This window comes from Opisthocomus hoazin, chromosome 14, assembly GCF_030867145.1.
Source record: "Opisthocomus hoazin isolate bOpiHoa1 chromosome 14, bOpiHoa1.hap1, whole genome shotgun sequence".
NCBI classification, from domain to species: Eukaryota; Metazoa; Chordata; class Aves; order Opisthocomiformes; family Opisthocomidae; genus Opisthocomus; species Opisthocomus hoazin.
The window spans coordinates 1,637,638-1,651,456 of record NC_134427.1 but is presented as its reverse complement, the minus strand read 5'-3'; the positions used below and the strand labels follow the sequence as shown (position 1 = coordinate 1,651,456).

Sequence of the window (13,819 nt, the reverse complement as noted above, 5' to 3'; positions counted from 1 at the left end):
CGTGTTAACGAGATGAGTTACAAATCCAACAAAGTTGCTATACATCATGGCCAACAAAGCCCTCATGAAAACATGCGACTGCCATGCCTCGTTCACAGCTTTTTCCCCAAAGAGCTGCCCGGTGGCGGGGTTCTTCAGCTTTGTGCAACAGCACTTTTCTCATGGCTAATGTATCTGGTCTGCTATAACCGAGCGGGTTTTTAATGAGCGCCCAGACAGGCCACAACTGAAGACAGCTTCACAATTCCCATCACCAGGGCAGCTGCTCCGGGTTTGGCTTTTCAGCCCTGCCCCGTCCCCCCCAGACAGAAAACCAAGCTTATTCAGCCCAAGACATGCAGAAGGCAGACAGCCCGCGGTCGCGGCAGCAGGACCCTGAGCCTGGACCACCCCACCTGGTCACCTGGAAAGGTGTACGTGCTCCGGCTCAGCACCAGTTCCTCAGCTTTTGGGCTAGAGCCGGTCTGCGACCAGCTGGACTCGGAGCATGTGCTAAGCAAACTTGTGCCTGCCTGCCTGCAAAATGCTGGGTGGATGTGGCCAGAGGGCCAGTTTATTCACAGAAATCAAAGCTCAGCTGCCAGTGCTCCAGCAAGACAATAGAGCCTCTCATACTGTGGGAAAGAAATCACCAGCGACCAGTCGAGTTCAGCATTTACAAGGCTTGGTGCGTGGCACCCCTCGTTCAGACGCGCACACGGTTCAGATGCAGTCGCATTCCTGCCCGGCTGGAACATCTGCTCTCCTCTCATTAGTCCTGGCCGTCTTCTGTAACAGAAGGAACTATCTGAGATTCCTGAACTTCAGTATTTGACCCGAGGCATTACGGAAAGCCCTGGTTTTCAGAAGTGGAGTTCATACGGAATCACCAGTCACTTCTAATAACGCTGGTCCCTGCTTAACACGCAGCTGTGAAAAAGAAGTTTAGCTCAAGTTTCAGCACAGCCCGCTGGAGCACACACCGTCAGCCACGTGCTGAGGATCCATCAGGACAGCTCTGAATTCCACCCATCAGCAGAATCAGTGCAAGCACCTGAAAACGCAACCGAGGTGAGATTCTGACCAGAGAATGCCTTCTCCAGCCTTCCGAAGCTCCTCGGCATCTCAGAACCTCCCAGCGGCCATTCCACCACCTCACCCCAACCAGGCGGGAGGTACCAGGGAAGGATGGACACCAAAGCAGCTCTGCGGATGGAACCAATCAACAGCACCTAATCACGGCTGCATAAATATTACGAATAACCATGCAGGGTTGCTTCTGAAACAATCCAGATCACAACTGGAAGCGCTGGTGAAGAAGACAGGAGGCAAACGGAGGTTGTGTGTGGATCAGGAGATGTCGACCACGACACTGAACCCTGTGACCTGGAACAGCCGCCCATCATGGCCACCGTTCAATTATGCTCGTACCTCTCCCAGCAAGGCAACTGCTTTCCATTCGTGACGTCTGGTTGGGACAGCAGCATACCAGAGTTCAGAGAAGAATTCTGGACTCCATCGGTTTTCAGACCCCGGCTCCTTCTTGCTGGCTGATGCAGCTCACCCTCACGAAAACACCACCCTCGACGCGCACTGCAGGAACGGGGGCCAGCACGCAGGCTTTCAGCGTCACGCGCTTCCCAGGTACAGAAAGGGACTCCAAAATCTCGAAGCTGAAGTGGCTTTCTGGCTCCGTCCTGGGTGTTAACACCCTGCTCTCCCAAGGCGCTCGGGCTGCGCGGAGCTGGCCTCTAGTTCTTGTCTTGCTTGGGTTTCCACCACATCACGCTGCTGGCTGGCAAGCGACTGCCTCCCGTTTCCCGCGGCAGGTTCAGCAGAGGTTCAGACCTTCAGCAAAGGTTGTTCATGGACAGTGCAGTGGATCTGACCTCAAAGTAATTTCAGTGTTAAAAAGCTGAATTCAGAGTAGTTTGAACCTGCTGGAGAGCAGCTCTGCGGAGAGGGACCTGGGTGTCCTGGTAGACGACAGGTTAACCATAAGCCAGCAGCGTGCCCTGGCTGCCAAGAAAGCCAATGGAATCCTGGGGTGCATCAAGAAGAGTGTGGCCAGCAGGACGAGGGAGGTTCTCCTTCCCCTCTACACTACCCTGGTGAGGCCCCATCTGGAGTAATGTGTCCAGTTCTGGGCTCCCCAGTTCAAGAAAGATAAAGAGCTACTGGAGAGAGTCCAGCGCAGGGCTACGAGGATGATGAGGGGACTGGAACATCTCTCCTACAAGGAGAGGTTGAGGGAACTGGGCTTGTTCAGCCTGGAGAAGAGAAGGCTGAGAGGGGACCTAATAAATGCTTACAAATATCTGAAGGGTGGGGGTCAGGAGGATGGGGCCAAGCTCTTTTCAGTGGTGCCCAGCGACAGGACAAGGTGCAATGGGCACAAACTGAGGCACAGGAAGTTCCGTCTGAAGATGAGGAAGAACTTCTTCCCTCTGAGGGTGACGGAGCCCTGGCCCAGGCTGCCCAGGGAGGCTGTGGAGTCTCCTTCTCTGGAGATATTCCAGCCCCGCCTGGACAAGGTCCTGTGCAGCCTGCTGTAGGTGACCCTGCTTCAGCAGGAGGGTTGGACTAGATGACCCACAGTGGTCCCTTCCAACCCCTACTATTCTGTGATTCTGTGATTCTGTGATTCTGTGACGCTGACAATCCTTCAGCTGTCTAAAAATGTGTTCTCTTCAAAGTTCTACCTAGAGCAAGAAGATCCCCTTTAACCCCATCGTCGCCTTTGCTTTCACTCGCTTCCAGAAGTGGCTCGGTATTCATCTACCGCGGCTGCAGAGCTGACACCAGGACCCACACCTCATTCCGGGTTCTTAGCCAGCTGCTAAGCGTCTCTGAAACTGTCTCAGTGGAAACGTTGGTGAGAAGTGAGCAGAGACGCAGGGCTGGGGTCTGAAAAAAGGTCCCGATGCACGTATCACCACCTTCATGGCTGGGAAGAGCCCGAGACCTTACAGAGCTACCCGCCTGACTATCATTAGCACAGGTATAACACGTAGGTAAGGACCTGTAAATGAGTTGTAGTCGTAATTTTACCGTAGCAATAACAAGTGCTGGCAGCGACGTCGCAGGAAAGCGATGGAGATTGTCCACAAAGAGCCAAACATCGTCCTAATTCCCCCCTTCCCCATCCTGGGGGAAATCACAGAGAAATTCGGGGGGGGGGGGGGGAATCGGCAAGCGGCAGCCCTCTGCGGCGAGCCCTGCTTTCGGGACCGTGTCCTGCGCTCCAGGAAATGTTCTGTATTTACTGCGCGCTCATCGCCATGGTTGCGGAGCACAATAAGGCTCTATCGCCCTTCGTGCATCTGCGTTTCTGGGAACGCCGGGGCTTTGGGGAATTGCACGGGGCCCACACAAAGGCACCGATTGTTCTGGAGGCAGAGGGACGAACCTGCCCTTTCCGAAGGAGAGGAAGCCGGCAGGAAAAGTCACTATTGTGATCTGGGTATATAAAAATAAATAAAGAAAAAAAGCCCTATTGCATCGTCAGGCTGGGAGGGGGGGATGGGGAGAGCCGAGACGCGGCACCTGCGGGACCTGGGGATGGAGGGAGCCAGGCACCAGCATCAGCTACCTGCTCACCCACCCCAAACCTACTCCAAAGCCATCCCAAACCCACCCCAAACCCACCCCAAACCTACTCCAAACCCACCCCAAACCTACCCCAAACCCACCCCAAACCTACTCCAAACCCACCCCAAACCCACCCCAAACCCACCCCAAACCTACTCCAAACCCATCCCAAACCCACCCCAAACCCATCCCAAGCCCATCCGAAACCCATCCCAAACCCACCCCAAACCCATCCCAAACCCACCCCAAACCTACCCCAAACCCATCCCATACCCACCCCAAACCCACCCCAAACCCACCCCAAACCTACTCCAAACCCATTCCAAACCCATCCCAAACCCACCCCAAACCCATCCCAAGCCCATCCGAAACCCACCCCAAACCCATCCCAAATCCACCCCAAACCCACCCCAAACCCATCCCAAACCCACCCCAAACCCATCCCAAGCCCACCGACGACTACTACTGAGGAGAAACACTGAGCGCACGTAGCTGGTGCATCACTTCCACAGCTCCAGGCAGAAGCAGGGATCGCGACGAGCTTCTGCTCGCCCAGAACTTCATTTTCGCTTCTGCCAGAGCCATTTGCAGCGCTGAAGCCCACGAGTTCTCGCCGAGGACTTTCCTCGGCGGTGACTGCCAAAGTAGTAGGAACCAGAGTGTTGTCAGCTTAAGGACAGCCATCTGCTCAGCCTCTTCCCAGCTGCCATGCGCCAAATCAAAGCGGGGACAACAATCACTGCTGTTCCTCACCAAGCTCAGGATGAAAAAATCTAGGAAGGGGGAAAAAAAAAAAACCAACCCCAAACCAAAAAGCAAAAGCCAAACAAACCAGGAAAGCAGCACGGCAGGGATCTAACTGGGAACAGAGATGAAAGTAGGAGAAAAAGAAACTAGTTTTTTTTTTTTTAAAACAATGTTTTTTAAAGAGTCCTACTGACATCTGCTTTGTAAACGCTCTGTCATTATTTATAACCTCCAGCGCACGGCATTGTCTCTGTACTTACAACCATGCTACTCCCATATTTTGGCTTGGGTAGCAAAGAGCCAGCAGCGCTTTTACTGGCGCTCTGGGAATAGAGATCTAACATTTCATACACAGTTTATTTAAAAATGGACTAATTTAACATTCTTGATGGTTCCTTTTAGCACAACTGTTGCTAATTACCAGCTCCGGAGTGGTTTGTTAATCTGGGAGCAACGGCGGTTCCACAGCAGCAGAAATACACCGAGACGAAAAGGAAGAAGGGGAAAAGGAGGAAAATAAAAAAGAGGCATCGACGAGGGTCAAGCTGTCGTGAACCAAAGCAAACGAAGTGGCAGGCGGAGTCGGTAACACGGAGTACAAAGAACATCGTCAAGCGGAGCTGTAAAGGGGATAACCCCGGTCCCTGAGAAGGAAGGAAAAGCAGCGGCAGCGTCTGCAGCTGCGCACGCGTCGGCTGCGGTGGCACGGACGGGCAGCCGGCTCGAGCCCCGATCTGAGCTCCTCAGGATGGGGACCGGCGACAGCCTCCCGCGAGCCGCCTCCGCCCGGGACATGGCCTCGGCGCGGCTGACGGGGTCCGGGGCACCGTGCGTGGAGGGACCCAACAACAACTACGCAACCGCGGTCGTAAAACACAGAATCACAGAATCACAGAATAGTAGGGGTTGGAAGGGCCCTCTGTGGGTCACCCAGTCCAACCCCCCTGCCCAAGCAGGGTCACCCAGAGCAGGCTGCACAGCACCGCGGCCAGGTGGGTCTTGAATATCTCCAGAGAAGGAGACTCCACAACCTCCCTGGGCAGCCTGGGCCAGGGCTCCGTCACCCTCAGAGGGAAGAAGTTCTTCCTCATGTTCAGACGGAACTTCCTGTGCCTCAGTTTGTGCCCATTGCCCCTTGTCCTGTCACTGGGCACCACTGAAAAGAGCTTGGCCCCCTCCTCCTGACCCCCACCCTGCAGATATTTGTAGGCATTTACAAGGTCCCCTCGCAGCCTTCTCTTCTCCAGGCTGAACAAGCCCAGTTCCCTCAACCTCTCCTCGTAGTGGAGATGCTCCAGTCCCCTCACCATCCTCGTAGCCCTCCGCTGGACTCTCTCCAGTAGCTCTTCATCCTTCTTGAACTGGGGAGCCCAGAACTGGACACAGTACTCCAGATGAGGCCTCACCAGGGCAGTGTAGAGGGGAAGGAGAACCTCCCTTGTCCTGCTGGCCACACTCTTCTTGATGCACCCCAGGATCCCATTGGCTTTCTTGGCAGCCAGATTCCATTGGCTTTCTTGGCAGCCACACGGCACGCGGGTGGGAGGAGCGAAGCCGCAGCCCTCGGAGGAGCAGCTCTTGAAACCCTGGAGTCGTGTTTGGATCCCACCGATCGCTTTGCACCGTCACACGCAATTTTTCTTGGGGTTTTTCAGCCAGCAGCAAAGGGCTTCGCTGCCCGTGGCCTCCCGTGTCCCGTCCCTGTGGCTCTGCGCTGTGGCCATCACCCTCCTCCCGCCTGCGGGACCAGCTCCGACCTGCCTCAGAAACACCGTCTTCACAGCAGAAGACCAGAAAGCGCCACTTTCCTAAAAGAAAAAACCTCTCAGGAAAGGAACCGTGCTGTCTTTGACATTTATAAATCACTGAAGCCGTCCCGTTGTCGGTGCCAAGACGAGCAGGACTCCAGCAGCCGTGGAAGGGGCCGGAGCAGCCTCCTCCAACCACGGCCTCCGCGCTCGGATCACTTCGGTCTCGCACGGCGTGCGTGAAAGGACTTGAAAGTTCATGAAATTAATTCCAGACAAATATTAGTGAGGCCTCAAGTGGAAAGCACATCTCCTTCCTTCTGGGAATTCATAGTTCATCCACTTTTATCTTCCGGAGGCTCGCTGGAGATCAAAGGTTCAATCAGCTTTCCCCTTGCAAAACTCACGAGGAGAACGGTGTTATCAGCACCGTGACATGATTTTGTTTATTTATTTTTTTTTAATGACTCACTGCCCTTCTCTAAGAAGTAAGATTCCTTCATGTAGGTCTAAAATAAGCAGCATGAGTTACACAAGAACGCTCTTCTGTTTGTTTAATGATTTCACGGTTGGTACCAGGTCAACCCCCACCCTGACAGCTCACACTTGCTAAATACCGCTCTGCCTCCTAGAGCTGAGGTGGCCAAACACGAAGCCACCGCTTGCCAACGCACCCCGCCCTGTGACACCCCTCGGAAAGCAACCTGCGGCTCTGGCCATTCTCCCCATCCCCCCAGCCCGTGGGGTCAAGCCCCCTCCCGCACACGGAGACACGGAATCGGTGGCCATGTTTCGGGGGGGACTCGGCTCCGACGCACTCGGAGTCCAGAAGGGAAATCTGGGAAAGGACGGCAAGTTATAGAACTACGACGTCTTTACGCCTGGGTACAAGGATGACGAGAAAAGCCCTCGTTAGCCCACCGACCTTCATCAACGATTTCTCCCCGCGCGTCTGGCAACCGGACGGCAGCCCCTCGGCAGCCTGACGGAGCGGGCTGATCCCTCCGCTCCCACGGGAAACTTGCTGCTTCCACGAGCGACTGGTGCGGATGCTGGGACAGATCTGAAGGAGTCGGGGCCAAGGGGCTTGGATCCTGCCCGAGCCGCCCGAGCATTGGCACGGCTCCAGCCCTGCCGACGACGGACCGCTCCGCGACCTGCACCCAACGCATCCTACCTGCCAGCCTCTCGGCGAGGGGGAATCCCAGGAGTTTCCTTCTTGGAGCAGAGCCACAGGGAAGCACTCTTCCACCGTGAAACTGCAAAGGCTTCATGGGAGACGGGGAATTCATGGAGCTGGAGAGGAAAGCTAACGCTAGCCGAGAGGTCTGCAACACCGTGGGACTTGGACTTCGCAGGCATCGGGCCACGCACAGACCACTACGCCGTTCCTTCTTTCCCTGCTTTCCCTGGCATCCAGCCTCCTCCTCTCCAATCCAAAAACGGCCCCGAGCTCCGCTGCAGCAGGAAAGCGCGGGAGCTCTGGCAGGAGCCCGACACGGAAGGCAGTCCTCCTGTCCCCGGGTAGCTGGACAACCGCGAAAGGACAGCACTGGAAATAAAATCGCTCATACCAACATCAGGCAGGATTCAAGATAGGGGAAGGGACGGGAAGTGAAGCCATTTTTAATTAATTTGGCATTTATTACTGAAGTTTTCAACAAGAGTTCAGACTGGTTGTGGTGCAATAAATACGTTGCGGTACCTGCCCTTAGCTGTGCTCTACCTAAGGATTCTGGAGCTGTTCTTTGAAGAACAATAAAGGTGACACTGCATGACCTCGTGCATAGAATTGGATTTTGGCAAGGTTCATTTTTCATTTTTAAAGCACGCTTCAGCTGTCCAGGGGCTTTAGAGGACACGTGAAGAGCCAGCCGCTGGCCCCGCAGAGCAGAGCTCCCGAAGACCCCTGGGAACCATTCAAGGGGTTGCATGCCATCGTCCACCCAAGGGACGTGCTCCTTGTCCCCTGCCTCCCCGGCCCCTCCACACAGTGCTCTCGGCTGCCACGAGCACCTCCAACGCCCCGGCAAACCGAGCCTCCCAACGCGGCACCTCGTGCATCGGGGCGGGCTGCCCGGCTGCACCGTCCCAGTCCGTCTGGCAGAAGGCTTGCTCCAGTTCTGGCCGTATCTCCCAGACCTTGCCCGCACCCGGTCGCTGCAGTCCCTCGCCCTGCAACTCCACGGCTGGCCCTCGCAGCTCCCGCTCCCACCGCCGCGTCCTGCGAGCGACGGCCTCCGCCTCCCAGATTAAAGACGACAACGCTTTCAGAAAAACCCCTGTGTTGTGGTACGCAGCGCTCGCACCAAGCACACCTACAGCGGATCACGGTACGGCTGTCCCACCACGGAGCGGGTGGTGGGACCGTCCACGAAGGGCAGACGCGTTGTAGACACCAAGTCCAAACCAACGAGAAGGTCTGGTACAAAGAGACCGGGTACAAAAGCAGAGCCGTGGCACCTGGGCGCAGCAGAGCAGGACATGTCGAGGACGATGCTCTCGCCAAGGGACGGTGACGGCCACGAGGACTGAGAGCATGGCTGCGCCAGGGCAGTCTCAGGCCATCACCCAGCGCCAGAGCCTCTGAGGAAGCCCCAGCACCCCCGGGTTCTGCACCACACATCTTTGCTTTTCTATTTATCAAATCACAGATAATTCTGGCACCTTTCCTCTCTCTTTATACAAGCTCTGTCCAACTCTGACTTCCCTTCCCCTGGCTCTGAGCCCACCCGAGACCCTCCGCAGCACGGCGAAACCCCCTTAGAGCCCAGTGACCACTCCGCGCTGCAGACGTTCAGGCTGTTGTTAGACCACAAATATCTACTCGACGATTTTAAGCAAAGGCAGGTGTACACAGCGACAAATTTAGGTATATATAAGTACAAATCATAGCCTTAAAGGAGCACAGAGCCTCACTGTTAGAGAAGCAGAGTCAAGGACGAGATTACTAAGCAGCAGTCATCTGCACCAAATCACTAGACCTACAGTTGCAGAAACCCAAACTACTAGAATTCCCATCTGGAAGGCAATCAAAATCAGACAGAAACTCTTAAAAGCCACACGTGCCAATTATTCCCCCCCCACAGATGGAATTCTGTACGATCCGAAAAACCCCGTCAGCCTCCCGCTTGCCCGCGCGCCGCGGCGGCGGGACTCACCGTCGGGCCCTTCGCTGCCCTTGCTCCGCTTGTTTCGACGGACGCGTCGACCTTCTTCTCCGACGTGCAGCTTTTCTTCCGGGTGGAAGAAGTTCAGCAAGGCCAGCTGGAAGAAGGAGGACAAGGTTAAGCGTCTTCGGCCGGGACGGCTTGGCCAAGCGGAGAGGCGGGAGCCGGAACGCCAACGCCTTCCCGCCAGGGACAGACGCCAGACGGCTGCTCACGGATGCCCGGCTCATCCCAAGCAGCCACATCCCCTCGGCAGCAGTCGGGGACTTGGGCAAACTCACCCCGGAGGGTTTCAGGAAGCATGGCCCCGGGGCATGGGGCGGCTGCAGGGACAGGGACACAGTGCCCGGGGAGGTCGATAGCTGGAAACCACCACACGCCCCGAACACCGACGCGATCCGTGCTGATGATCCTCTGCACGACTCGCTCAAGCCCGGAGCTCTTTCGCCAGTCTTACTCCCTGCTAGTAAGTGTTTCCTCCCTCCAGCTCTCTTCTGCGAGCCTCAATAGCTACGGAGATCCAAAGGTCTTCAGGGGCCAATTCAGCACGCCACATAAATTAACACTTTAAACCTCGAGCAAGCAGATCTTTACAACACGGTTTTTGCCAAGAGGCAAAGGTTTTACGCAGCGACCGCTTCTTCAAGGAAAAATCGTCGCGGCGTTACAAACTCTTTGGCCGTTAATAAATCAACTTCCCCACCCAGAAACTGGGATTTCGGTTGGAGAAACCTGGCCAGCGCTGCCAGCCGCCCCAGGGCACGGCGGCTCGTCACCAGCAGCCCTTCCCCCGGCTATTCCCGCTTCCTAAAATGAGGAATTTCAGGAGCGGTGACCCAGGAGCCCAGCACCCTGCGCCGCGCCAGCCAGGGCTGCTCTGCCCAGGATGGGCTTCGCGCTGCAGAAACCTGACCAGGGTTATCTCAGCCCTAAAGCCAAACACGACCTCAGGAGGGAACGAAGCGGCCCCAAACAAGCAGCCCCCCAGGTTATCGAGCGCGTCGTTGTTCCCAGAACAGAACCTGCGGCACCGAAAGCATCGCTGAGGTAGCAGAGGGGAATCAACTCCTGCCTCGAATCGCTCGTTAGCAGAGGGGCTCTGGAGGTTATAAAAGTCCCGCTCAAAAGTCATGACCAATACAGGTCTCTCTGCCTGTGACGTGCCCCGGGGCTCTCGCCGCCCCTCGCCCACGTGCCGGGGTGCAGGGGGGTGCACCCCTCTGCCCGAACGCCTCTTCCCAAGCCATTCCCCCCCAAGCTCTCCTTTCCGCGCGTGCATCCTGCTTCCCTCCAGCGAGCCCCACCAGGGCTGCAGCCAGAGCCCTCGGCACGGTCCCAGCCCTCCGCTGCGGCTCCCACCAAACCGACACTGGAAAGCACCGAAATGGGGACCCGTCCCCTTCACCAGGCCCCTCCCGAGCCCCCACGCCACAGCTTTGGCCCCACCGGAGCCAGGGGATGTGTCCAGAAACGGCTGTCGGGGAGGTGTTTCCAGCAGCCCCCTCCGCCGCCGGGCAGATCCCGTGGCACCGCACCCCGGCACCCACGTCACCCGCAGCACCTTCCACAAGCCCTCTCATCCTCAGAACGTGAGGGGTTGGCAGGGACCTCTGTGGGTCACCCAGCCCAACCCTCTTCTGATCATGAACATGGTGCACAAAGCTGATTGCTCAGACCTTCACAGCATCACAGGACGGTTTGGGTTGGAAGGGACCTTTACAGGGCATGCAGTTCCAACCCCCCTGCCATGAGCAGCGACCCCTTCCACCAGCCCAGGGTGCTCAGAGCTCCATCCAGCCTGGCCTTGAGCACTGCCAGGGAGGGGGCAGCCACAGCTTCTCTGGGCAGCCTGGGCCAGGGCCTCATCAAAAAATGTTCTGTCCTTACGTGCAGTCCAAGCCTGCCCTCTTCCAGTCCAAAACCCTTGCCCCTTGTCCTGTCACCACCAGCCTTGAGAAAAAGTCTCTCTCCACCTTTCTGGTAAGCCCCTGAATATACTGAAAGGCCACAAGAAGGTCTCCTCAGAGCCTCCTCTGCTCCAGCCTGAGCATTCCCAACTCTGCTGCTCTGTTCTCACCCCGGTTTTATTCCTGTATCTCCTCACTGTACACACCCTTCCCACTTCTCACTGTCCATATTCCTATACACACTCCTCACTGGTCACTCAGAACAACACTAAACGTTGGCTGGACTCCACCTACCCATTAAACTTTGTCCTTCTAACAAGCCCAAGTCAGAAAGAGCAATGCCAGTGAGGGTGATTGGCCGAAACACAGAATATCACACAATATCACAGAATAGTAGGGGTTGGAAGGGCCCTCTGTGGGTCATCTAGTCCAACCCCCCTGCCGAAGCAGGGTCACCCAGAGCAGGCTGCACAGGATCTTGTCCAGGCGGGTCTTGAATATCTCCAGAGAAGGAGACTCCACAGCCTCCCTGGGCAGCCTGTTCCAGTGCTCCGTCACCCTCAGAGGGAAGAAGTTCTTCCTCATGTTCAGACGGAACTTCCTCTGCTTCAGTTTGTGCACCCTTTACTTCAGCGAAACCCAGGGAGACCAGCGATCCTGACCACCCCAGCTAGGAGCCCACGCTGCTTGGAGACCAAGACCCGTCAAACCCAGCTCTCCTGAAGAAGCAACGCACCAGGCCTCCACGCTTGGCCTGGCGATGGGCACAGCCGGTGTCAGCAGAGAGACAAAGAGGAGTTTGTCCCAGAGACTACTTCCATAGCACTTCTAATTATGCCAGTAACGACATTTAACCCGCGGTGGCCAGCATAAGGGGATCAGAGGTCCATGTCTGGATGGAGGGAGCAGCTTGGGATCCCTCTCCAGAGGGATCAGCAGGGCAAAGGACAGGCTGCTTGCTGAGCATGGTGCTCACGACGGCGAGCCCCCCACGCCGATGACGTTGGTGGCCGACGGCTCAAGGGCTCCGTTGTCCCGCGGCCGGGGTCGCCCGGTCAGGCCGTGAAGGGCTGCGCTGTCCGGCTGGAAAAGCGAGCGATGCTTTTTCCATTCACCACCCCCCGATCAACACATCGACTCGCAGCTGGCGGGCCCTGCAGCTGTGGGTCTGGCCGTGAGGGTGCCTCGGATGAAACTCGTCTCCTCCCTGTTCCTCGGCGCGGCCGCGATGAGGGAACGGACCCCCAGAGCAGGATGAGCAGATGCGGGCCACCCACCTCGCACAACGCGAGGCACCCACACGGGCGGCTGCGGAGGGAGGAGTAAGCGCCAGCCAAACGCGGAGCGTTGCGACACGGGGGTCGCCGACAGCAACGCTTCGTAGGTCTGAAAAACCGAAAAGGCTCCTGCTGGACCTTTGCTGGGTCCGGGAGATGAGACGCTGGAGGTGGTGATGTGGTGGGACGCGGTGCAAACGCTTCTCCTTCTCTGGAGATATTCCAGCCCTGCCTGGACGCGGTGCTGTGCAGCCTGCTCTGGGTGACCCTGCTTGGGCAGGGGGCTGGGCTGGGGGACCCACAGAGGTCCCTGCCAACCCCGACCACTCTGCGATTCTGTGGTCTGCCACGGCCAAGCCCCCCGCACCGGCAATGTGGCCGGAGCAGGGCAGGGCGTCGCTGGGACACCCGGCTGCGGCACCCATCCCTTCTGGGGAGGTCTGAAAGAAATTACTCTCCCGGTCCAGCACTTCACCGAAACTCCTCATCCTCGAAGCCACGGAGAACCGATTCGCTCGGCCTCTGCGCTCGTGGAGCGAGAGCGGCCTGGGGCGGCCCAGCGAGCACACGCCTGCTCCCAAACAAGAAGTCCTACAGTACAGGCTTGGGGTGGACCTGCTGGAGAGCAGCTCTGCGGAGAGGGACCTGGGTGTGCTGGTGGACGACAGGGTGACCATGAGCCAGCAGCGTGCCCTGGCTGCCAAGAAAGCCAATGGGATCCTGGGGTGCATCAAGAAGAGTGTGGCCAGCAGGACGAGGGAGGTTCTCCTTCCCCTCTACACTGCCCTGGTGAGGCCTCATCTGGAGTACTGTGTCCAGTTCTGGGCTCCCCAGTTCAAGAAGGATGAGGAGCTACTGGAGAGAGTCCAGCGCAGGGCTACGAGGATGGTGAGGGGACTGGAGCATCTCTCCTACGAGGAGAGGTTGAGGGAACTGGGCTTGTTCAGCCTGAAGAAGAGAAGGCTGCGAGGGGACCTTATAAATGCCTACAAATATCTGCAGGGTGGGTGTCAGGAGGATGGGGCCAAGCTCTTTTCAGTGGTGCCCAGTGACAGGACAAGGGGCAACGGGCACAAACTGGGGCACAGGAAGTTCCGTCTGAACATGAGGAAGAACTTCTTCCCTCTGAGGGTGACGGAGCCCTGGAACAGGCTGCCCAGGGAGGCTGTGGAGTCTCCTTCTCTGGAGATATTCCAGCCCTGCCTGGACAAGGTCCTGTGCAGCCTGCTCTGGGTGACCCTGTTGGACTAGATGACCCACAGAGGGCCCTTCCAACCCCTACTATTCTGTGATTCTGTGATTCTGTGATTTTCTCTGTCCTTACGCAGCCGCGACAGAAAAGTTTGGAACAATCGCCATTTCCCTCCTCCCCCCACCTACAGCCCTCAAACCACCTTAAT

The 13,819-nt window shown here is 57.1% G+C and overlaps 1 protein-coding gene across 2 annotated transcripts in view; it reads right to left on the bottom strand.

The window, feature by feature from the left end:
- Window positions 1–13,819, bottom strand: part of EDA (ectodysplasin A) — an 80,362-nt gene that overhangs the window by 22,647 nt on the left and 43,896 nt on the right. For both annotated transcript variants that reach the window (XM_075435744.1, XM_075435745.1), the window contains exon 2: window positions 9,227–9,332. In XM_075435744.1, the coding sequence (XP_075291859.1) occupies window positions 9,227–9,332 (106 nt within the window). The remainder of the gene's footprint in view (window positions 1–9,226; window positions 9,333–13,819) is intronic.